This window comes from Cygnus atratus, chromosome 15, assembly GCF_013377495.2.
Source record: "Cygnus atratus isolate AKBS03 ecotype Queensland, Australia chromosome 15, CAtr_DNAZoo_HiC_assembly, whole genome shotgun sequence".
Classification (NCBI taxonomy): Eukaryota; Metazoa; Chordata; class Aves; order Anseriformes; family Anatidae; genus Cygnus; species Cygnus atratus.
In genome coordinates, this window is record NC_066376.1 from 11772805 (window position 1) to 11799159 (window position 26355).

Consider the following 26355-nt stretch of genomic DNA (forward strand, 5'->3'; position numbering starts at 1 on the left):
TAACTAGCTCCACTGGTCCCGATTGTTCACCCTTGCTTCACGCTGCAGCTACGGGAAGCTCGGTCTTGCAGGAGACCAGCGCTGCGGTTCCCCAGCAATCCACAGATCGAAGCGGAGCACGGGATTTTTACGTGCTGCAGAACCAAAGCCTAACGCTAGCAAGAGTCAAGCCTTCATACATGGTATTAAAATGAAGAAATGAAAATTGAAATACAGTGAAAATGAATCACCTGAAGATCATGAATTTCTGTCCATAAAATAACCAAGGTGAAACAGTAACTGTAAGTTATTATGAACATGGACCCTCAGAAATGGAGACCTGCTTGAAATTCGTTGATTTTTGCATGCCACTACAAATATTCAACAAAAACTTTAGGAAACATACAATATTTTAGTTGTAACAGTCAGAAAATCCAAGGAATGTACTTATTGCAACACATGAAAAATGAAAAGCTTTTCAAATGCAGACTGTTCACGTGACTGATTCCCGTTTATCAGAGAAGAATAAGATTACGTTTCAATATCAAAGTCCAGAAAAGGCTTAGTTTCTACATTAACACGTGAATTTCCAACTGTAATTGAAGTGTACTTGAAGGAAATTCTAAATTAGTAATTGAATGCTAGCACTGATGTGAAACACCAATCACTTTTTTCAAATGGATATTGACACAAAAAGCATATTTTCTGAACACTTATTTTAACCTAAGCTTCTCTGTAACGTATGGAAGCCAAATAGTTCTATTCCAAATAACTAATTTTAACCACAGAACTGCAGTGCTGGAGTTCATTTATTCAATGGTGCCTAAATATTCTTAGTTGTAATTTGTTTATGAAATACATTGGACTTCAAGTAAATCCAATGTTGACATCTTCCAATTACAGAACATTTGACCAAGTAAAGATCAGCTGGAGCCACAGTTTTTTTTTTTTCCACTGATTTAGCATTTTAAGAGAAAATTAAGATCTGAAAATTCTTGTTATAGGAAACAGTTAATTTAACTGTTTTATAGCAATACAGCTGTTGAATGAGGGGTCTCTGATCTGATAAGCTAAATGTACACTTAAAATTTGATGACTGATCTTCAGAAATATCTTGTTAAAGCAAACACACTACAAAAAACATTCATCAGTCAAGATTTAATTGGCCTGAAATAAAAACCTCAAAAAAAAGCAAAATAAAACCAAGTCACAAAAAAAATCCAAAAGCCCACAATCCTTTCTCAATGTACCTGGATGAACAGAAATCTATGTCTAGTTCAGTTCTGTTGCTGGCCTATTGACACTGAGGCAGATCACCTCCCTTTCCCAGTGCCTCTTTTCCACCTTTTGTAACTACCTTTTTAGACTGGACTTTACAGGTAGGAAATTGAAATAGCATGCCACCAAGTCCAGAGGAACCCACTGCCCCATCAACCCTGTACTTCGTGCTAGCAACCAACATCGCCTTCCACTGAGCAATCCAAATGACTTTCTACTAACTTAAACAGGAGAGGTATAACAAAGAAAAATGACCCCTTCTTTGATTATTTTTGAAGTTGCTATTCTTTTCACATACAGTACTATCTGGATGCATAATATTAAGAGTATTTGAAATTCTACCACACAGCATTGGTATTTAAGGATCACAGTGGCTACTGAAGTACTATCCATTTAAATGCATTTTATTTCTTTATTTCTCTTCAGGCTGACTTTTTTTTTTTTTTTTGAGAGTTCACAGCAGCTGTATAAAACCTTTTATGAGAGCCTCTGAATTTACATTCCTTCATAACAATACTATCTGCCTCACAAAAGCCACCTCAGACCCAACGTGTTTTCATCTCCCATATCTGAACTGCTTTGGCTATGTGGTATACAACAATCTTGCGCCCCCTTACAATGTGTTTTGTGATGTAGGGATCATTTTAAGAGAGACTAAATGCAAGCACTGACTGTCTAGATTCATTCCACAACCTCAGTTAGACAATAGCCTGCTGTGGCACTTCGAAGTTGTAAGACTGATAGACTGTCAGGCCTCTGCAAAGAAATTCATAACTTTGTTTTAAACAGGGAAAAGGAAGTTTGTTTCTTAGCCTGTTTATGTTTCGTAATTTTTTTGGAGGGAAAAAAAACAAACTAAGGGACCAAACCCAAGAACAAAGCTAAGTTCTAAGTTCGCTTTGTTATCCATTATAGAACTGTTGATTTAAGTATTAAACGGAAAATATTAAAATACTGTTGTTTAATAATAATACTAACATCAAATCCTAGTATTAATAAAAATTTAATATAGAGTATTATTTTCCTAGCTTTTCATGGAATCTGGGAAGTTTCCAATGCTAAGTCAAAGCTAGTTTAAAAAGAATTAAATACTAACTGGGAAGACAACGTGAGTCTTAAAATTTATTACCATACTGTTTGCTTTGCAAATTTTGTCAGTAATTTGGAAATAAAACTGCATGTTTCTGTAGTTCTCCCAGAACAAGGCAACATACATCTCTCAGTGCCTTTTTGCAGTTCTGTCCTTCTCCCTCCTGTAAGGCCTGCTACTGATTTTGTGGAAAACATGGAGAACTTCTACTTCAGTGGTGCAGCCTAGCTAATAGCAAGCACTTAAGTGCTGCGTGTATCAACCTGCAGTAGAGGAAGCTAAAGGGTCACCTGCAAAAGGACAGCATGCAAGGATAAACAAGTAACTTTTTCCTGATTTAGCAGATGAAGGAAAGAAAAGGTTAATAATCCTCCTCCACAAGTGCAGAGAACTCAGAGGATTTTGCTTCCCAAGTAAGGGAAGAAAAAAAAGTCAAGGACTTACCTATTCTGGTAACTGTAGTAGGCAGCATCACGGGGAATAGTACACAACTGCTTGCCATAGCAGCACAAGGTCTGTGGAGAAAACTCATACTGCAAAACAATGGGGAGAAAAGATGCTTTAAAATGTAAACTTATATTAATCAAGTATCTATTAGGCATGTTCGACGCTTAAGAATATCATAATACATTATGTTTATAACACTTTCCTAAGCTATTGTAAATATACTAGTAAAGCTCTCTTACTGGAATTACAGTAACTATATGAACTAAAAAGCTGACCCCCTCTAGTCACCTACTTTATTGCAATGGACATAAGAAGCAAAGCATTTTAATATTGCTTATGATCAAAAAAGGTATTCTCCAAGGTAGAAAAATACAATAATAGATTAACAGCAAGAACGATGCTATCCACTTTTTTTTTAGCTCTTAGCATGCCAATAAAAAGCTAAACTTTTACTAGCACTTTCATTTCCTTATTTCAATTTAAAAAAAAGTACTCGAAGCATATGTTTTATCTGATCCATCAAGCAAGCTCTTTGGAAAATGCAAATCCTTGGAATACTTACCTTGCGCCCACAACAGTAGCCAAGTGATTGCATAACAGGATCAATTTCTTGCTCAAACACCTCCGCGAGTTTAGTGCAAAACTTATAGACCCTGGAAGTCTTGCGATTGTAAAGCCAGGCGTTGTTAAACATTAGCCAAACATCGTCCACATACTGCCACGGTTCTTGGTACTGCCCAGTATCTAATTTACGTTTAATGGTTGAAAGGTCCATAGGATTCTTCACAATGTCAAAGTAGTCCTTCAAACACACACACAAAATCCTTTATTTTTAAGATGTCAACTGCTCACACTATGTTGAACAGAAAAGATAAAACATTTATATGAGAAAAGACAAAACACTAAAACATTTAATATGTTTTAATGCCAACTCACCGGAATCCCTAAAAGCTGGGGATCCACAGGCTGTCTGAAAGGTAGAGACTCTGGGTCCTGCCGGTACAAAGCTTCAAGGGTAGGCATGAGAGCCTGGCGCAGCTCCTCGGGTTTGAAAACTGTTAAGGAAAGTTGGAAAGGTTAGAAAGTTTCCTTTCAGGTATCCTAACCACTTGACTCCCCACCCCCAAAAATAAGCTATGTTAACATAGAAATCTCACAAGTGATTTCCTGATCTGCACAGGTGATTAAAAGCAAAACTTAAAATCAGGAGACTGAGTAGCTTTTCCATTTACTCAAATCACACTAGACGATATTCTCAGCATAAGGGGATAAGAACAACTGCAAGCCTCAGCGATACAATATTCAAGAGGATGGAAAATTTATCCAGAGCCATATTAGCAATCAATTGCTTCAACATGGATGAAGCTTATCTCTTCAGAGATGAGACTAGCAGCCTATTTTCTTCTCCTTCCCTTCTGACATCTTTTGCTATTCCTGTGTTAAGATTCTTCTAGCAAAGGAACCCTAGTGGACAGGGCCAAAGAGCCAGCTCTTCAGAAGGTAACCAGATGTCTCGATAGCTGGCACAGGAATTTTCTGGCCATAGTATACAAGCAATCCTGGTCTGATGGACCCTTAATTGATTTTGAAAGTGTTAATACTTCCAAGATAAATATGCATCATTACAACCACTTGGCAACAGTGGCATGGCAACAGCCATGTTTCTTTCAGTAGTGGATGACAAGGACAAGAAAGGCAATGCATTTTCTGAAAAATAATGATAACTTGGAGAGCTCTTTGAACATCTCAACAGCGTAATTACATTTATTTCCTTAGGAACAGAGCATTTAAATCGGGAAGAATGCTTATTATTCAGAAAAAAAAGTCAACTAAGAAGAGCAGGTTGGCATCTAATATTTATCTACCTGGTTGAAATGAGAACAATACCAATAAAATGGAACAATTAGGAGTTCTCATGAAAGCACTTAAATCAAAAGGGCTACAGAGACCCCTTTAAGGCTGATCGTTGCTTTTGTCACTCAGATGGTGCTTTGGTAAGATACAAGTTGTTTGGGGGGATGATTTCCGGTTAAAAATCTATGACTATTATAAGTTTTTTCCCCTCTTTTTTCATTAGGGTTATACTTCCAAGAGGGAGGCTTTGCCTCAACTGTGCTCACTGAAACTACACAAAAAAATAAAGCACGACAAGAAATCAAGTTGACACAACTGAACGATTTCTGAAACATTATGTTCTCGATGTTTTAAGCGTTTGTGGATGCTGCAGCTCCTGGAAATTTTTAGCCAGGATAGAAGTAGTACTTGGAGAGCAAAGGGAAGCTGTAAGAGTTTGAGTGCATTGCCTGTAACTGGAGGAAGGACTGCTGCTCATGCACATGAGAGGTAAGACAGCATCCCCAAGTCAGCCAAATCATGGCAAAAGACTATGTAAGCTGCCATAAGGGCTTCGGCAAGGGCTTGCCTTACAGATCCATCAAGATCTTATGCTGCAACTACTGAACTCGAACCAGACAGATTAAAAACAAGATGAGCCAGAGGCCTACCTTTGCTGTTACAACAGCAAATGCAACTTTATGATCAGTTCAGATGTTGCCATTATCTCACTCCTGACAAAATGGTAATTCTCTTCCATTATACTGGCACTTTCCCATGAAAAGAATACTACCATTACTCTCAAAATTGTATAAACAAAGTTATATTATGGAATTCAAGAACAGTAGGAAATACAGAATTCTGTTCGTGAGAAGAAGTATTTTGTATTGCTTCTGGAACTGTTTTACTCTGGCTCAGTTACTTTATAACCTGATAATCCAAAGTACTTAATCAACTAAGATTTAAAAGTCAAAAAGCATCTTTTAATAGTCTATTCTGGCCACCTGCTTGACATTGCTGTAAAAAGTTTCCCTGTACTGACCCATATCACAATATAGCACTAAGCTAGAGAATCTTTCAAAATAGAGAGAATCGAGAATCTAGATTTAAAAGCAAACAGTAGAGCTTCTGCAGAACTTCTGCCAAGTTCCTTAAAAATTAATTATCATTGCTGAGAAAGTTTACAATCCACTTTCATTCTGGTTTAAAAAAATGAATTAAAATCCAGTTGTTATTTAGGTTTATGACTTCACCTACAAATGTAAAGAAAAGACGCCTTCATCTTTAGCAGCAAAAAAGCTTTTCTGCCTCTAAGGAAAATGACTAATAACAGAACGTTTGATCATATGACCTCTCCATACACAGGTTTTACAGCAAAGTTTCTGTTCTCCCCTCTCCCACAATTATATGCTCTCAGTTCTCCTGTAGCATGATCTTTGTAAGGAGCTGGCATCCAGTTATCCCAATTTTGTCTTGGATGCGTGGGTGGTAAGAAGATGGGATCTTTGCCTGCATCATGATGATGCATTATCTGCCAGAAGAGAGTATAATGCTATATTTTTTTTCCTTTTTTAAATTTTTATTTCTTCAGAGGAAACACTGCTTATGATTACTAGGGAGAAAATTCTGAAAGGAAGATGAAGACTTCTTCAAAATTATAGGAACGATACACCTGAAAAGACTCCCCCAAACCAGGCCCTTGCAGGTTTTGAATTATTATATCTTATAAAGAAGGAAAAAACCAATAAAACTAATTTTGAAGGCCACCAAGCTGTAAGGTGGCCTCATCCACGAGAAGACAGGAGCACTTTTTCTTTTAAGACTGCAAGGTAACAGGCAAGTAAACAAAAACCTTCCCTTCTTGCTTATATTAGATGCACAGAAACCAAACCTGAACCCCAAATTTGGAACATGGGAGTATCAAGCCCCCATTTACAAAGATGAAACAGGGAGAGGAAGGATAGCTTGCTGAAACAGGTGTCTGCAATTCTCCAGAATAGCTAATCTACTGGAATTCTGGTGCAGGTGAACTGAGCAGACCTTTAGTTCAGCATTATTAGCCTGCTGTTGTCTAGCCCTTACAGCATTTCCCACTTTGTCAGTCAGGTCACAATCTAGTAATACTGATGAGTACAGCCAGGCCTATGGTGTTCAGTACGCCTGGATGTGTGGGGTACAAATAGATGAGAATTCCAGCTCCACAACAGAAGCCACTTGTACCCCCAAAACCACTCCTTTAAGGCCCAGGTGAATCTTTTCAAACATTAAGATGCCTGTCTACTGCTTGCTAAATGATCTTACAGCATGCACCATGCCCACTTCCAGCTGGGAGACTTCCCTCTGGCAGCTGCAGCACAGACCTGCTGCAGCCCGGGTCATTCTGGCATGCACCTTAGGAACTCCTCATCCCTCCTGTGCAGTCAGGAGTACCAAATACCAATGAAAAATGAAACCAATGAAAAACATGAGATGAATCTCATGAGTGGTTTTAAGATATAATATAACCCTTAAGCACACTTCTTGGTATTTGCTCTTGAATACCTCTTGGCTTATTTAGCATTTTCATACAAACGCTCTATTAAAGTTGGATAAACTACTTGGTGGGAAAATGACTCCATTTAAAACTGTGTATGTAGTTGTACCCGCTCAAGCTGCACATGTATTATACTATACGGCTACTTAGTGACAGTATTTCTAAGACAAGAAATGTGTTTCTAAATGAGGTGTTGGAAATGCTGGGTAACCCAGACAGAATCACTGGAATGATACGGTATAGCTCTGCACAGACTAATGCTGTAAGAGCCTTCCTCTTTCAACCTCGCCTCTGGATTTACTTGCAAGCACACTTCTAAACAAGCAGCAATGATTCTTTCCACTGGGAAGATAACTGGTTTATAAACATTAATAAGCTTTCCACTCCCTATGTTACATTTTGTTTGAAATAGACTCTGCCAGTTAGATCTGCAGTGCGCTCTCATTTGGCTGGCCCACTGTGCTACAAACTGAAATTACCATCTACGGGAAAATGTTTTACTGTGTTTTATTATAAAAATCCTATGTTTGGTAATTAAATGCAACCCAAGGCATATACAAGAGATCAAGATTCAAGTTGCACAAACTAAATCTTTGAATTCTTCATCACATTCTGGAAAGCATACACCTGTAATGTTCTTCTAATGTAATTATAAGTAGCTTTCTTCAAAAGAAAAGGCTAAAAATGAAATGGAACATAATTTTCAGTTTTTTGACATTTATATCATGTTGAAGGCTTACCTTTGGTCAAAAGCAAAACAAAGAAAGGGTCATCTCAAAAAAGAAGATGCTAAGGGACACAGGTATCGAGACAGATGAAAGTTTTGGGGCCTGGGTCCAAAAAACTTATCTTGCAGACTTGGACTACAGGTAAGCCTGCACCACAAAAAGGAGTGATTTCTTTTTGCCTGTTTTCTTTAATAATCTTATTCACACATTTCTTACTAACCAAAGGCATGCAATCACTTCTGTTAGTCCATTCAAGATCTGTAACACCTTCAAGTTTTCTTTTGAAAAAATATACTGTATAGATGCATTCAAATGCGAATCTGTGCTAACACTGTAGGTTAACTTAAGAGACTAGTGACCTAACTATTTCTGAGGAGAAAAGTTTCAAACAAATAGTACACAGCAAACTACAGAGGACTTTTATAAATTTTAAGACCAGAATAACAGTCTAGTCTTGGAGAATCCAGACTTAGGAAAAGAGCTCAAGCACCTGATTCTCAGAGAAGTAAAGGCTAAAGCTCAGCTTTAAGGCTGTGCATGCAGCCTCTTAGAGAAAACCAAAGTAATGAATATTTCTTGGTTACTGACAGCGCTGTATCCACACTGAGCTTCCCATGAAAGAGCACTGGCCAAGGTGTACAGGGAGAGATTTAAATATGTAATCTATGCTGCAATCACTGTCTTACTACCTTTGGTCCTCTGTGCAGAACCAGGAAGCTGTGAGAATACTGATGGGATCAAGACCACAAGATGCTTTTGTCACTTTTGATTCAAGTAACATTAAAAGAATCCTACTTTCAAAAATAAACACACCTCCCAAGCATGAACAGAGAGTGTGGAAAACAAAAGGCTTGTATAAAGTACCCAAGAAAAACTCAGTTTTCATATACGTACTTTTTTTGCGGGGCTGAGATGGTGATGTAGATTGTGAAGTGGTTCCATTAGTGCCACTTTCCTCTTCCTCCTTAACATCTACTTTTATTTCAGGCTTCTTTTCTTCTATTTCCATTGGCTCTTGTTTCAGTTCTGTTCCATCTGTTTCTTCTTTTGTTTGTGAAGATCCTTGTAAATCCTCCTCCACCTTAAGAAAGGATGCAACAAGATGTACTGTTACATCTATGACTCAAACTTCAGTCATTCAAAATATTAGCTTTTGAGATCGTCAAAGCACTCTCCATCCATGGCTGTCCTCAGGACAGTTACTTTGCAGTAACTACCCTCTTCTCACCCCTTAGCTCACCAATTCAGACACATCATTAAGTGCTTTTATATCTATCACTGCTTTCAGTTAAGCTGTATAGAATCTCATTTACCTCAGTCTTAGCTTCCACTTGTGTCTCACTAGTCTCTGGCTCAGTTTCTTCAGTTTTAACTTCTGATTTGCTTTCTAGCATTGGTGCATCTGGTCCTAGTTGCTGGGAATTCGTATCAGCACTAGCAACTGAGGCAGGGGTGGGGACCCTGTTATCAATACTAGCTGCTGCCTGGGATAGCTGTTGTAAAAACAGTACAAAAGAAAGACACTGCATATATAGAAATATTTTCCTTTACTAAAAAATGAACAGCACAAAAAAGACATGAGATGATATTCTAAAACAGTGCAGAACATGGATATAGGAGCTCACTGTAGTCAAGTTGCTATAGAACACATTCAGTAACTCTGTTTTACAGAGGAGAAGCCAAGGAAGAATTCTGCCCCAAAGAGGCTTCTTTTACAGAGAAAACACCTGCCCAGTAAAACACGGTACATTCCTTGACATGTGCATTCCTCCTGACTAAAGCTTAAAAGAAAAAAACCTATGCAAATTGTATGTTCAGGAAAGACTGACTGTGATCAAGGCCAAATATAATATTAGGCCTGTTATTCCTCATCTTTCCACACTTTGCTGCCATTTTTACTTTGAGCAGTTTGAAGTCATTCATTATGCCCCCCCTCCTTCAAATAATGCCAAGAACATCTGAATGCACATTTTTACACATCTAAATAACGAACCCTTTGCTCTAAAGTAGAAGCTATTATTGACAACCATATAAAGTACAGGCTCTATACATTCACAACATGGTGCTATACATAGGGAGGACTCATGTGGAACACCACTACACAAGAAAAAAATGCAACTCTCTGGTACTTACTGGAGTGCCAGGTGGCTGTGCCTGCACAGATGTTGGCTGTTGCTGGGGTGGCTGCGGGGTTGGCACAGACTGGGGCTGAACTGGGGTCTGAGGCTGCGGTGTAACTTGAGCCTGTGCTGCAGTCTGCCCTGTAGGTGTGCTTTGTGTCTGTGTTGCGTTTGGAACAGAACCCGGGGTCGGTGTAGGGGTTTGTCCTGAAGATGAGACTGGTGTTGATGGCTGAGTGGGTGCTGCTGGTTGAGGAGGAGTCATTCCAGCTGGTGTTTGGTGCTGAATAGGTGGCATCCCAGCAGCAGTGGACACAGGTGGCGTAGTCTGAAGTAGAGGTGGCTGGGTCACTGGTGGACATAACTGACCACTCTGTGGTCCTAGCATGTTCATGGAGTTGGGAAGAGCAGCACTGGGAACCTGCCCCTGCTAGAGTGAGAGAGAGTCTCTTAGAGACACGTTACTCCCCAGACTCTGGGAATCACACCCACCCTTTAAGTCACAGCACTGAAGTCATCTTTAAAACAAGTCTTAATATGCAATCACCTCAAAACAAGTGGTGCTACTGCAGATAACTATGCTCTGACTTCTCTGATCATTTTTATCAGCTCTTAATCAAAGACCTTGCTCCTAGACCTAGATGCGCCTCACGCATCGTTTTACTTGAATACTACTGGCACAGAAAGAGAATCCTCGCGATCTCTGAGTAAAACAGAAACCCGCAGGCAGACAAACTCCAAATCATGCCATTAGCTGGGCAAAGTTCAGACTTTGCATACAAAATGGTTTCAAGCAAATACACATTTTAGGCCAGGACTCTAGAGCAGCCCTGCTCTGGAAAACAGCTCAACACTTTTAATGCCTGCCCTATCACGCAGTGCAAGACTTAAAGTAGGTGGATTTTTTTTTCTTTGATCTTTTAAACTCCAATTAGACTAACCCAGATGCTGAAGGAAATGGTGGATCTGTTTTTTTCAAGACCAGCAACAATAAAGTATACTGGACATACACAGACTTTTAAACTGTTTTACTAAAAACTGCATCAAATAACTAGTGATAAAAAAGAACACTACCCTCAGATGTATATTTTACTCTTAGAAATCCTTATCAACTAGTAATTTCCTGCAGATGAGATTTCAAATTTAAAACTTACTTCTATATTGCCTGCATATAGTCATTTTTAAGACATTAAATGCATTAGGATTTTTTTTCCTACGACAAAGGTGGTAAAAATAACCAAACCAGCGTGTAAGAAATTGTAGATGCTCCATCCTGAAGATAATCAAACCTTGACATAGATCAGATTATGAGTGCTAAGTTCTCTCTCGTTTGAGGATTGGGCTGTACTAGAGAACTGCGGAGGCCCCAACTAACCTACTTTACTTGAACAGTGAGCTAAAACAAACAAGCATCTCCCTGCAGAAATGCATATACCTTGTCATCATAAACAGCTGTTACTTCACTGACCACTACCTGCAACAAAAAAAGTCTACCTGTCAGAAAACATTTTCTGCTCAGAAGTGAGGTTACAAATTTAAAAAGATTATCCCCAACCACTTTATTACAATTCTTGATTTAAAGTTGGCTAATAAGGTCCACACAAAAACAAAAGCATATGCTCATGAATGCCCCATAAACTAACTTTTGATCTCCCTAAAAACCTCATCAGCATGCATTTTTTACAATTTACACCAGGAATTACAGGGCATTGCCCCCAAGTTAGTATATGTAGGTATGTTTATATAAACCTAGTTCAGAGTTCACAGAGAAAGAAGGTGTAGCACAGGATTCCTTAAAGTTAGGAGTGACTACAATAAACAATACATATAAAGATACACAAACAAAATAAATTAGACCAAAATAATTAAGAGTATTTAACCCAAGTATTAGAAAATGTATCTTACCTGTGCCACCCCTGCCTGGGCTGTTGACTGACCCATGCCTACATTGTTCACATTCATAGCCCCACCGGGTGCTGGAAACTGATTCTGGGGCAGGAATTGGTTCTGGGTAGGAGCCTGACCCATCATGTTGTTGGAATGAGCTCCCATCATGTTCTGTGGCTGAGGCATTCGGGAAGGAGACATTGCCATCTGAAAATTAACACCCAAATTAAATCTATTAACTTTTATCATCATGTAGCAAGGCAAAGGAAAACACCCTCAAAGTAATCAGCCCAAAGATAGGACAAAAACAAAGGGCAAAACTGGCTTCAGTAAAGCAAATGGAAGTGGGCATAGGCATATAACATTAGCATTTTTTTCCATGGTATTCATGAGGGAGTTATTTTTATACATCTAATATTCAAACTATACTTTTTTCTGAAGAATAAAAACATGTTTTCATGGAAGAATAAAGAAAGCATATATACTGTACAGACACAGGTTCCTGAAAGAACTATGCTCTTCCACAGACGGCTGGAGAACATTGCAACTCTGGCATCTCTCTCTCTAAAGACTCTTTTTTAAACACATAAATAGTGAAAACAGATACCTCAAAGGAATCCTGACAGGCTTGGTACATTTCTATGAAATTATCCTACAATTTACAGCACTATTCTATGACATGGCCTTTTCAGAACAGCTTTAACACCGCTAAATGTAATCAACCAATTTTGAGAAGAACTTGATAGCAAGAAGTACGAACCGCAGGAACAGCGCCCATGTTGTTCATTTGTACAGGATGGTTCATTGGAGAAGCTGCACGGGGTCCCATGGGTGCTTGTGGCATCTGTACATTCCCTATGGACATGGGGTTAAACTGATTCATTCCTGCAAATGCACCCCCAAAACAACTCATTAGGAACAAGTCATCAGAACTTATCTACGTATACTCTAACATTCACATTTATTATGACTAAAATTTAACCACCCTACATGTTTAATGTTGAAGGAACATCTACACGTTTAATGTTGAAGGAACGTGTCAATGTTCCTTTAATGTTGCCCAAATTATTTGGCTTAAGAGAGAAATCAGGATGCAAAAATTTTTAGAAGAATGTCAGTTAAGGGGAATACACCTTTTGGTGTCTAAAAAAATGCAAAAGATGAAGAGAGTGGATGATCTGTACACACAAGATGCTATTTATATATAACACCAAAGGATCATTTATTGAAATAAAATAATTGTGGATACTCTCTTGGGGGAAGCTGAAGCATCTCAGTGTAGCCCACATCCTAAATCAGTGATGGCAAACCAGCAGTGCTATCAACAAGCTAGAATGTCTTTTTAATGCACTTTGCATGAGAAACCGAGAGGATACCTATCATCAGTTACACAGATTCTAGGATGTGCAGGATTAGTGTGCTAAATTTGCAGCTACAGGTATGTATTGGGCTAACTAACTGATAAAAACATGCTAATACCCCCCCAAGTTAACATATTTTAAAGGACAGATTATCCACAGTATTCCTCCTCTTTTTGAGATGACTGAATTACTTCCCAGGTGCTAGCAAAGTGTCTAGTACGTACATGTAGACATGCACTGAGACAGCTCCCATCACAAAGCAACAACAAAGAATGATGCTGAAAAAAGGGAGACCCAGCAGTTACCCCCCCACAACTCCAAGAGAAAGCAGACAATCAGGTTTTTCCCCCACTGGTTTATATCGTACCCACGATCTAGAGAGGAAGACATAGATACCTTGAGAAACCTGCATACGACTTATAGGCACGGTTGGCATGGACATAGGCCCATCTGCAAGGGAAACAAGAATGGATAAAGAAAGATTAACATATGAACTTGAGATTAGCCTAAGTGCACAAAGACACAAATTGTGTGGGGCTATAGCCAAAGGAAAAAAATAAAAAAGAAAGAAAAAAGCAGCTGTTGTCCCTCTTTCTGTTTTCCCTAGCTGCTCTCACCCCCACACAGAAGCACTTACTGGGAGGCCTCACGGGCTGTGCCTGGCCCATGGCAGCAGCAACCTGTGGGATGCCAGGGGGCTGAGGTCCCGGCGTCTGTAAGGCTGGCTGATTTCCCAAGATCCCTTGTTTATGTAGACGAGACCTCCGCTTCTCTTCCAGCTCCTTTTGTATCTTATAGATCTTCTCCGCTAATAAATGATAGTATTCGTCCTAAAAAAAGAAGGATAGCACTCAACATCAAGTATAAGAAAGCAATGACCAAACTCATGCAGCCTACCTTTTTTTTTTTTTAAATGAACCTGCCTATTTCAACAAGAACTATTTCTTTTCAAAATTCTGTTAAATTGAGACAGTCTCATCACTGCTTTAATGCAGATAAGCAAAACCAAGCTTCCAGAAAACACATGAGACTTGGCTTTATGACTATTCACCCTATCTACACCGTGTAGATTAGCAGACAAAGCAGAAGACTGCAGCTTCTCTGTTGCTTGGACAAAAAAACAACAGGAAGCTGTGATTTAGTTTCTAAGCGTTAATGATTTTTAAATGTTTTCATAAAAGCATTTCAACTAATCCAGAGACAAAAGAAAAGATATCCCCAGAAATACAGTCAATCTATGTGAAATTCAGGAGACAGGTGTTAAGGACAGATCAATTTTTAAATAATGACAGGAGCCACTTTTCCTAAAGAGTCTGACTACCAACAGTCATTGCAGGCAATAAACAAAAACAAACAAAACCCCAGAGGAATGGAAGGAATCAGTGAAAAATAGTCCACAGGCACAGACAACTAAACACTACATCTGTGCAAGACAAGAAATCCATTTTACTCAATAAACATTGATAACAGATCAAATAAGGCAGTCACAGTGCACAGCAAAGGAGACAATTTTGCTTGCCAGCAATTGCCAGACACATCTGCAAAGTGTGTGAGATTAGGCACCTGCTAAAGGCAAAAAACCCCAACAACTCACAACAACAACGAAAACACAAAACCCCAAGACAATGTTTCTTTTGTGGGGTCACCAGTGCTCTTAAACCCAGTGGTACATGGAGCAAAGGTTGAGTGATACTTGTCCCACAATCATTTCATCTTCAAACTGGACTAAAATTTGTTGTTACAGCACAATCTGGTTCACTTCAGAAAACCAGGATGAGATGGGTATCCCTCATGAGTCTTGCTAAGAAAGCCCAGTGTTACAATACAGAGCTTTGTTTCTAGGTCACTTCCCTCCTCCAAACATCTCAAAAATCCATCAATACAGGCACTTTCCACTGTCCAGTTTCAAGGTGCTAGAGCCCCATCCCTTTTTCTGCTACAAACACTTCACCTACAAGTTCCTACTGGTAAATTTAAGATTGTGCTACTTCCACGTTGCAAAGATTCCTGAAAAATACCGTATTTACAAGGAGAGCATATTAATAAGCAGTTTGACACCTCATACTAATCTGTTTTTCAATGTCAAAGTAGAAGTGATGCTTCTCAAAAAGGATGCAATACCACATGGAATCGTTTAGAATGTCTTAACTACTCCCTTCTTCCAAATTTGCTGCTTTGGAGCCAAATAAATTAGATGAATTCCTATAATGGAGATCTCTGGCAATGAGGCTCTGACAGCTGTTTTCAGTGGTGCTGAGATGCTTCTGAGTATTTGTCTGGCATAGAGGTCAGAAGGTATCTAATTTTATAACCAGAAGTCTACTACTCTCATTCATACTGACAATATATGGAGATGTTTATGTACATCTTTGAATTTCTCTCTGAAGTTGTTCTGTAAACCTACCAGGGTGCTCAAGGGTGATCACTTTTAATCACACTCAGTCTTCTTTGATAAACAACCACTGGGTAGCCACAAGGAGGACACTATATTGCCACTGACCAATGCTGACGCAGCAGCAGCATTACAAGTATAGCCACTGCCTATAGGAAACAAAACTCGCTTCTATCTTCAGCTCTTCTGAGAGCTAATCTGAGAGGAGCATCACCTTTAACACCACTGATTGCTCTCTTTAGGTAACCCGTATCTAAAGAAAGGACCTCAAGATTCTGATCAGGTAAGATCTCATTAGCTATCAGTCCTGGTACTACTAACACGGTCTTAACCTGATGAAAACTTTCAGGGAGTGGTTCCTTTAAGGTGGAAGTACCACAGTGACATAAAGAAATAGTATGCTCTGTGTGTCAATCAATAGGGTTTTGTTCTCTGAGTAACAGATTTGAGCTGACACCTCACTGCAGACAAAGAATTCATGAACAGGTAATTCTGTCTTGTTTCCCATGCACAGTATAAACACAGGCAAACTGATTTCTTATTCTGTTGAGACTTGAAACTGCTATTTGTCTTAGCCAAATCACTCTCAATGCTGCTGAGTAGCAGAGAAATTATTCCAACACTGCAGGTAAGAGGTAAGCAGTTTAACAGGACTGAGTCCTAGACAAAACCTCCAGTGGTAAAGAGGCACTAAAACTACCACCTACGCAGACTTCCATAAAGGAGAAAGTCAGTAAGGGAAACATCAAGAGCTCTAAAGTCTAATGCATGTCAATCAGACTTTCGGGAGTGAATGCAAACAGGGCTAGGACTATGTTGTCCTGTTTTCACAGACCTGAAGGAGACAGATTAGTTCAGAGTGATGTTAACCAGAGAGTATGGGACTACACAAATGCTGTAACAGAAGATAGCATGACTTTCTTCAGCAATAGAACAGTGAAATTATTCTCCATGATTGGTTTTCATTATGCTTATTAGACTTGTGATACTACAGCTCTTGAACATATGCTGAATACCCAGACTGAATCAACATACCCTACTGTTAGCAGATTCATACATATCTCCTTCGACTTTCCTCGCATAAGCCACCAAGTTCTCCATGCGGCGATCCTTCAGTGCTGCTGGATCAGGAGTAGGGAAGATGGCTTGGACACTACAGTAGATGAGAAAGAATAAACGAAAAGTTATTCAGAGAAAAATTAATAATACTATGCAGCTTTATAATCTTCACTCTGCAAATTCCCTTGCACAGAGATGTAAATGTTTATCAAAATTGTTTAAGAAAATCTATAACATACTACTCCCCACAAGATTAAAGCTAATTTAGTGGTGAGAGAATGAGGTTTGACTGTCTAGAATCTAAATACTCCTGTTTAGTACAGAAGAACAAGTTTACTAGCCATATGAACTGCCTACCTCACCCCTTAATGAGCAAGAGGAATGAACTGAAGAAGAGGGTTAAAGACAGTGGCTCGTTCTCAATGGAACAGCGTCAAGAGAACCTCTACTGACAACCTTCTCCTCAACAATTTTTCAGCTTGATAACAGAACTACAATATTGAAATTCTTTAAAAACATTCAGGAAGAAATGTGGTCTTGGTGAATACTTACAGTTTATGCACTAAATGATTGCGCAGGTCCTGAGTGACATGTTCATGCCATGCTTTCCTTACCCCGGTACTAGAAGGAGGTGCAGCCGTTGGCATTGAGCTGAGGTTTCCAACATTGCCAGAATTTGTGCCATCATTCATTAGTGGGCTAAAACAAAAAAGAAAATGGACTGTTAGAGTATAAGAATGCCAAGTTTGGTGCTATGTTTGACGCCTGAAGTAGTTTTTAAGTTATTATTTTAGTCAATTCTAGGTATTGCATCAAACATTCTGTAAATGAAATTCTGATATCAACAAGTCATAGAGCATACAGCAGCAAAGCTCAGGAGACAAGATAAAGAATCACAACTGTTAAGGTATTTGTGCATTTAAAAATACAAAATACTCTTCCTTTGGGAATTCCTTTAAAACTACTAAATATTCTGGAAATCTCTTGGGGGACAAAGTGGTAGCTGTAGAATTGAAACAGTGAATAAGAGTGTAGCTGAAGATGGAACTGATCATTTCAAGCAGCAATACAATTAGTTTTTAAAGTATTCTCTTTATTTACATTCATAAAGCACGTAAATAGATGTTTAAATGAGCAAGAATGAAAATGTGGGCATTACTTATTTGTCCCAAGGGATGTTGGAAGAGCAGTTTCAGAAATTAGACTAGCTTGCTGGTCTGTTGTTATTCCTCCTGTGGGAAGGTTCATCTGGTTGGCTCCTTTGGGACAAAATTAAACATCATTGGTACCCAGTTCACAATTTTGACAATAAAAACACAAAACTACACTTTATGGACACAGTTTGTTAAGAAAAGAAACCTTGTATCAGATATGCACTTTTATAATAGTATCTATGTATGGTGCATATATACATCGCTACTTCATAAGCTAATTTTAGTATAAACATTTTTTCCTAGAAAAAATGAATCTATGAAAACTTAAAGTTCACAAACTCTTGCTACTAGTTCTATAAGGTAATAAGATAATAATGATTAGGTTCCTGAAATAAGCTAGCATTTGAGACAGAATAGTCTGCTAGAACAGGTGAACTACTTGTTAAACAAACCAAAATCCTCACGGAATTCTATTTAATCACCTTAGAAAACGAGAAGTTATGGACTGTATTTTAGAAGGAACTAAAACTAATACCATTTGGCCGAAGAAATATATACAAAGCTTTCTAATATTCAGGTGTAAAAGAACAGTAGTGTATATACAGTCTCACTGTAAGTTATTAATCAACATGAACAGAAAGCCACTAGTCTAATACTGTTTGTCCTAAAAAATCCATAGTTTGGTTTATTTAAACACCTTACTTTCTTGCTATATTTTCCACTTACCCAAAGCATTAATGGTCCTCATTTGCTGGTGAGCCTGAGGCTGTGCTGCTTGTTGGCCTTGTACCTGGGGCTGCAACTGTGTTTGGGGCTGGTTGCCATATGGGAGTCCAAGAGCAGCGTAGGCTCGTTGCATGGAGCTGGGGTCAATCGGATTAGGATTACTTAGCGATGGATTATTCTGCTGGCCTGTTCCAACAGAACCAATGGAATTCTGCATTCCACCGGCTGGAGACCCTAAAAGGGCTATAAAAAGAAAGGATAATAGAAAATTGAAAATCTATGAGGACAATCAAAAATATCATCCCAAGAATCAACAGAACATGTGTATAGTTACATGGTACGTATTTTTGTGCCAAAGGACTGAATGACACCTGAGATGCCAAGTGCAAAACTCAGTCTTTTATTCTACAGGACAGAAACCACAACAGGAACTAATACATACAGTCCAAAGAAGTGCTGTAAATTTTAGGCAGATAAGCCCATAATTACCACAATATACGTAAAGTACAGGCTCCAATATAAGGTTAAACAGTCTACTTGGAACAGTCTACTAGGAAAAAAAGATTAATTCCTCTACTTCTTTCCTTCCCACCAATCCCATTTTAGGTCAAAATATTTGGCTCCATCCAGAACAAAGATCCTGAATTCAGGATCAGCACAAATACTGTGTCCTTGGACACAAAGGTAATATTGAAACTCTGTTGGTAGGAATTTTTATTCTGAATAGTTGCTAAATGAATCCCCTGAAGGCCAAAGAAGTTAGCCTAAAACCCAAGTGAGAGAGATGAAGAGCCCTGATAGGCTTCTGTACATACAGAATCTGAAACAATCTGGAAAGTCAGAAAGGGGATGAGTCTGCTGCAGGCTTTGGTAAACAATTTAGATAATATTTAGGTACTCATTAACCTACATGACCACCATGACCACGTGACCACTCTCACCACACAGATGTATGGAAGAGTCATTTCTATTTTAGACAGGAAATGGAAACTGTAGGGAAAAGTAGTTTTTACTAAAACAGAATTGAATAAAAATCTGTATTCCAGTCCTCATTTTAGCTGCCACTCCAAGTAATAACATGTTCCACAGCAAATGACACACGGAGCATATCCTTCACTATGGAGACACTGCACTCTGCTAACTGAGGCTCTGGTAGAAGTAATACTTCCAATTTCCCCCCCCCCACCTCAAATAATTAAACATGTAATGTGCGCTACAGATTTGTGACCTAACTATAGCAACAACGATAGCTTTTAATATAGCAACAATAACACTTTTAGAGAAAAAATTGAGAGGCACAAAGTTAGAAAAAAAATGGGAAGACAGGCCTTCTGAGAAATTAACAGCATTGAAGACTTTCTTAAATCCTTACCACTATGGAAACCGAGAGAATGACTGAAAGAAATGCACATGCTTTCAGCTTCTATCCGAGAGAGAAAATACAAATAAAACAAACCCCATAGACATCAGAGTCCAGACTTTTCCCTCCATGGATGGGAATTCAATTCCACCTCACCTGCTGAAGAACTCTAAAAACTGTCCCAGATGCCCCTCCTAATAGTTACGAATAAAACGCCCCACAGAAGACACCCCCAGCTTTCCCCCCCATGTATTTCCATGGCATTTTGAATGCCGGCTCTACCACGGATGTAGGCATGCTTACATTCTGTGGACACACACCTAGCTTTTGAACTCACTGATCATTTTCAACTGAGTTTAAAAACAGACAGAAACTTGACTGATGTCTATTTCTTTTAAGGGAAAGTTCAATTAAATAGAGCAAGTGTGCGAATTCCCAAGTGATGGAAAAAATGCAGCATGAGCACAACCCTCGGACTCCAAAGAACCTACCCTGGCCAAAAACCTGAGAGCTTCAACCCCGAGGAAGGTTCCAGCCTTCCCCCCTCCCTCCATCCCTCTCCCAGGCAGGCTCCCCAGCGCTGGCGAGGCCCTGACACTGAACACTTCCCCTGCAGTTAGCCTGTGCAAGAGAAGGGGTAACTCCCCTCCACCACTATGTACCATCGCTATCAATGTATCGATCACAAACAAGTCAATTGATCACAAGACCTCTGTTCAATGGGAAATAGGAACTAATTAGCTCTAACATGCATTAGCTACTTCTGTTTTCTGGCAGGACCAGCTTCTTGAAACCCAAGCGCAGGCAGAGAGGATGCTCTGTTTATTCAGAAAAACCTTCCTGAAGGAGCTCAGTTTAATACTTCCAGAAGGTCTTCTGTCAAAGAAACCAAAATGAACTCTATCTCTCCAGGATTTCTCCATTTCTGAAATCCTTAAGACACACAAAATTGTTTAGTCTTACTGGATTTGCACATACCCTCTGGGCTTGTGCAATCTAAGAGAAAGATGCCTTTACACTGGTGCAAGCCCAGAAATAGGGAGCCTCTAAAAAAACGTTAAATAGCACAAAACTTGTGGCTCTTTGGAATCCATGAGGTTTCAGAGGCTGTTGTGGATTGCTTCAGGAGCTAATAAAAACTTCAGCTTTTAAAGAAAAGATGATAGTTCTCCAGAAGATCTATGACAAAAAACACATACGCTTTCTGTGTTGGTTGTAAATCAAAGGCAAATCTCTCTGGATATGGCAGAACGACCACAGACGAAGCTGGAGTTTGTGAACAGGAAAAAGGCTTCTAGTCACCACACAGAGGCTAGCCAAGTGTTTCACTGTTCCTTGTGCTCCTCCACGGAAAAAGAACACCACCCTGGCAACAAGACATCACTCCAAGCTGTGAGACGTAAGCACAGGCAGCACCCAGGCAATTTGAAAAGACTAATGATCTCTAAGAAGTTCCACATGTGTGCACATACCTACTCAAACAGGCAAAACTCGCAAAAGTTGGTAAACAGCCAAATGTTACTTCAATACCTTAATCTAATATATCTTACTACAGGACTTACTACTACCGACTAGATGCTTACAAGTAGCGGTACACACAGCGCGGAGACAAGTGGCTCTGTCTGGTGTCAGCTTTTCTCTACTTTGTAACTCAATAACAGACTGTACTGAGTCTTTTCACAAAATCAGGAATCTGATTTTGAAGGGGTTTTCTCTATTTTCATGGTTTTATTTTCATATGAATGCATGACAAGATCTCAATCTGTCCAACAAGAAAATGGAGGAAGATGGTATTAAATTCTATACTGGACAGATCCAAGTGCAAATGCAGTCCTCTTTCTATGGCAGATACCAGAGGAAATCAAGTCAATTAAAATAATTACAGGATTGAAACAAACAGTAGTTATCAAATTAGCCTACTTACTACATGGAGCAATGTCTAGTGTGATTTTTCATTAACTGATGTTTTAGACATTGATAAGTTCCTATGAGAAACTGTACATGCAAAGAGAGGTCTGTACAGAACTGTTCACATTCTAAATCCTTTAAAAACAATTAAGCTTCATATGCTTCTGTTACAAACTCATGTGTTTATATATTTTAAGAGCGAAAGTTCAAACAAGCAGAAGTTAAGCAGCTTCAGAACTTCCTGAACAGTCTGATTAGACCCCTCCTGGGTACATGCATTAGGATGTAATTGAAATGATCAAGCACTATCTATAGGATCCTGTTTCAGCGTGCAAAGCAGATGACGCTGACTTAATGTAACTGCATGTATGCTTTATAGAGACAATTGAATAGCATTTATTTTACATACAGACTCCAACTGCCATCATAACCATGAATGCCCAGCACTTCTCTAACCGGACCACCTCGTTGGAAGCAACATTAATAAATGGGAGAAGTTTGTTCTACAGTGTTTGTTTTGCTTCCATATTCTGGAACTAAAGCTCATTCAGCAGCATCCAAATTCGTTGTCCTGTAGTTCCTCACTCTCCGTGTTATACCCCTTCTAGTTCAAAGGGACTGGAGCAAAACTTCTGCTGGTAACCTTGACTCACCTCAGCACAAGCCTGTCCTGCACCCAAAATTAGGCAGGTATAGGAAATGTAACTGTACGTGGTTGTCTGATTAAAAAGCTACATCATGAATCAAATCATGGAGTAAATAACTACATAAGCAACTTCAAAGTAGGAAGTGTCAGCATCAAACTTTACTACACCAACAACATTTAAACTTTTTTTTTTAGTAAGCATTAAACTAAAAGCCTTCACAGTATAGCATCATATTAGTCAACGAATGGAACTTTTTAATTTGTGGTCTAACCATTTATCATATGGCTCAGTGGAATAACTGATAGCTGGTACGTCACCATTCTGTACGATTTCCAGCACTAGAAGAGCAGGGGAAAAAAAGGACATTCTGTTTGCAGAATTCACAGGCAGTCACTGACAGTAAGACTTGACCAAACTAGATGTAATTTCCAGTTTTCAAAGAAAATCAGCTCCAGCAAACTAGTTGCTGCCTACTCTTCCTGAGCAGACACTTCCCTGTGCATCAACGCCCTCCTTCCTTCTCTACAACTGGCGAGTTCCTAAATGTTCTGGGTCCAGATCTTCTTTCTTTTTCTGTCCATGCTCAACCACCTACTCCCTCAGCCTTGTTTCCTCTTCCCTTATCCAATTCCTACCCTTCATCCCTCAGTCTATACATCCTGGAATTTCTGGCCCAGTGTTCTTAGAAGTGACATTTTCAGATGAAAATTGGTTGTCTCAGATTTACTCTTTCAGTCGAGCTTTCTGCTGACTTCACCCTATTTAAGTATTTTTTTCTTCTTCAACAACTCCTACAGGGAAAAACACAGAGGAGACTGGCTCCACGTTCACAGCTCCACCTTTCAGTCTTGCCCACCTGAACAGGGACCATGGAAAGATTCCCTGGAGCCCCCCAACTCTGGAATGAAGCATGTCGGCCTTGCAGGAGTGCGGTGCAGCACACTTAGCACCATGGGGAGGGCTGCAAGGGGAAGCAGAGAGAGTAGCTGCTTGGTGGTGCAATACACACCTGCCCAGGTCAGGCACAAAGAATTAGGAAGCTGTTGCATGTTCCTGATGAGACAAATTTTCAGAAAAATAACTGTTACAATAGAGCTATAATGCTAGCAGATGTATCAACAGCCAAGAGTTACAAGAGTTTATACCTTAATTTGCGGTAGGCTCAGGAGGGAACAAAGTGCTCCTAACAAAAACAAGCCTCCAAACCCAAAATATTAGTACCAATTTTCAAGTAATTACTTCAGAACACAGGAGCAGATAGCCTGTTCAAAAGAAAAGCTTCATGTTTTGGTATATGCAGTTGGGGGGGGAGCAGTTTCTCTCTGTATCCTACCCCAATCAGAGCTCTACATGGCATATACATAAAGAGCCATAAGGAACAGAAAAACAGTTCCGGCCTTGTCCCAACACATCCTATTAGCAAGTCACCTTACTACCAATAATGGCACCAAAGAAACCGAACACCAAAATGTGGAGTAAGATGCCTCTAAAGAGCAAGCTCTGTTCTAAGACCCTGCACACCGCAAGCAGTCCTTGTTTCCAGCAGGAATCCCCAGAGGAGCAGGAACAGATTAAGAGCACAGGAACCACTCTGCAGGGACAAGGTGGAAGCAAGACACTGTATTCCAGCATTTCAGAAGTGCTGACCTGCAGAACTTTCTAAAAGATCGGCACACTTTAAAGGAGCTGCTTGAAAGCCTGGCACAGATACAACAGGAATCAAAGTACCAATGGTAAAATAGGCAACAGCACAGGAAAGAAGATTTGAGGACTCAAAGACTTTAATGACCACGTGATAATTCACTCTGCAAGAATGACAGCCTGAAAAGTAGCAAGTGTAACTACACTTTATTTCTTTTTTCCCTTTCCAAACGTTCTCAACCTATTCTGCCATATCTAGAATCCCCTAACGCCTCTCAGTTAGGAGTAAATAATTACACCATCTACTAAGAGGACAGATTTCTTCAGGTCTTTAACCTAGCTTAGGTTAGTTTTTACCTGATCAAGCAGTGTTTTCAAACACATCTATTAATGTAAATTATTTAACAAACTTCTTTGAAAGCCTAAAAAGTGGTATACCTTATAATACATCTAAACAAGTACTCTTAGCATTCATCTTTAACCTTCAAACAAACCAGGAGGTGTCATATGCATGACTCAGACGTTCAGAATAATGAGACTTGCACACTAAGCAGTACATTTTCATGGTTATTCCTGTTGGATTATCGGTTACTTGCACAGAGAGGGAGATTTCATATTTATTTTCCTCTGCATGCAACAAGAACACCAAACTCTACATTTACCCATTATAATTCTGTTGCAGTCAAAACAAGACATCCTATTTGATCTCAAATTTACCTTTTAAGGACTTTCTTTTTGGTTAAAGTGCCTTCTCTTTTGCTAAGCTGTATGAATGATGTAAAAACAAATACTGCACAAGCTAGTTTTCTACTACTGCTCGTATTAAAAAAATTCTATTGTGCTTTGATAAGAACTGTGTCGTATGGATGCTATGCACAAACAGACCGTGTCATATTAGAAAGCAAAGCTATCAAAACATTTTTCAAAGGCCAAACATGACTAATCACTTGCAACAAATTAGTTTTACCACACAAAAAATATATTTTGGTTATGAAGGAGACATTTGGTTAAATGAAAACAAGATCCCTACCTCCAAGTAGCTCTTTGTTTTTATTTTATTTTTTTTTTTGGAGGGAAAAAACCCTCCTGAAATTATAACAATAGCATCTTCACTAGTTAATTTGGACAGTCTTACCAGTTATTCTCCTCTCTGCCTTACTCACCCAACCTAAGGGCTCTTCACTACCCTGCAAGGTTTATTAGCTTTCCTCACTGCAGCCTCAGCCTAAATGGAAATTAGCAGAATGCTTCCAATACCATCCAAATGTAGAAGCTGCACAAGCCCTTCAGCTATTTTCCGCTTCTTAACCCTTCTTTAAATATACTTAGGCACAACATTACTTAGACTTCTAAAACTGCTGCATCTATGCTGTCAAATGTTCTATCTTGGCATAATTTCAAAGGAACCTACCAACCTAAGCTCAGTGTTTTCTGTTTCAAAACAAGAGGGAAGAAATGCACTAGAAATTGACTGCCCCCAAACATCAGCAACAGCTAAGCCATTATGAAAAAAGGGACATGGGCAAAAATATTATGGTTTGTAGATCTAGTCAGTACCAGCATTAAATACACTTAATGATTAAGATGCTCAGACCCATTCTTTTTCTGCACAAACATACACTTCTACAGATATTTTTAATTCTTCTTCATTATTAGCATGTTGATTTAAGTTATTTTAGCAGCATGAAAAAAAACAATACAAATCTGCCCCAAAACTCTACCTACATCCAAAATTTATTATAACTGGAATCATAATTAGACCACGGCAATTATTGACCTGCCTCACCAGAAAATACCAGGCAGAAGTTGCCACACCATGTAAAAACAAACGTGGGCTCGATCTGAGACTTTCCCATTTCACGTATTGTATATTTAAGTAATAATTGCATTCCATGATCAGAAGCAAGAACTCACTAGTCCATTCATCTTTATATGAGGTTAGCACACAGCTGTTAAGTTTGTTGAGATTGTCAAGGTTTATTCTTACACCGTACATGTGATTAGCTGCATTTTAACAGTATAATTCCATTGTGACAGCAGTAAAACAGCTACTTACGCTGTTGGTTTCTCTTGTCACTGGCGTTTTTCAAAGGAAGGCACACAGGACAGTCGTGCCGAGTACAATTCTTCCAGTGGGAAATGATTTGTCTCGAAGAAGCACAATGAGCAACTACGACAAGGAAAAGCAACAAGACTGAGGTCACTTTCTTAG

The 26355-nt window shown here is 39.1% G+C and overlaps 1 protein-coding gene across 9 annotated transcripts in view; it reads right to left on the minus strand.

Annotated features, from left to right (window-relative positions):
- Positions 1 to 26355, minus strand: part of CREBBP (CREB binding protein) — a 94764-nt gene that overhangs the window by 23095 nt on the left and 45314 nt on the right. For 2 of the 9 annotated variants that reach the window (XM_035549087.2, XM_035549085.2), the window contains 15 exons: positions 26200 to 26313; positions 18588 to 18830; positions 17867 to 17966; positions 17260 to 17406; positions 16684 to 16801; positions 13894 to 14086; positions 13653 to 13706; positions 12656 to 12750; positions 11914 to 12102; positions 10022 to 10438; positions 9202 to 9381; positions 8783 to 8969; positions 3731 to 3849; positions 3357 to 3596; positions 2792 to 2880 (listed from right to left, as the gene is read on the minus strand). In XM_035549087.2, coding sequence (XP_035404980.1) covers positions 2792 to 2880; positions 3357 to 3596; positions 3731 to 3849; positions 8783 to 8969; positions 9202 to 9381; positions 10022 to 10438; positions 11914 to 12102; positions 12656 to 12750; positions 13653 to 13706; positions 13894 to 14086; positions 16684 to 16801; positions 17260 to 17406; positions 17867 to 17966; positions 18588 to 18830; positions 26200 to 26313 — 2485 coding nt within the window. Of the gene's footprint in view, positions 1 to 2791; positions 2881 to 3356; positions 3597 to 3730; positions 3850 to 8782; positions 8970 to 9201; positions 9382 to 10021; positions 10439 to 11913; positions 12103 to 12655; positions 12781 to 13652; positions 13707 to 13893; positions 14087 to 16683; positions 16802 to 17259; positions 17407 to 17866; positions 17967 to 18587; positions 18831 to 26199; positions 26314 to 26355 lie in introns of all 9 variants that reach the window. The other 7 variants (XM_035549083.2, XM_035549086.2, XM_035549088.2 and 4 more) reach the window with 5 other exon arrangements.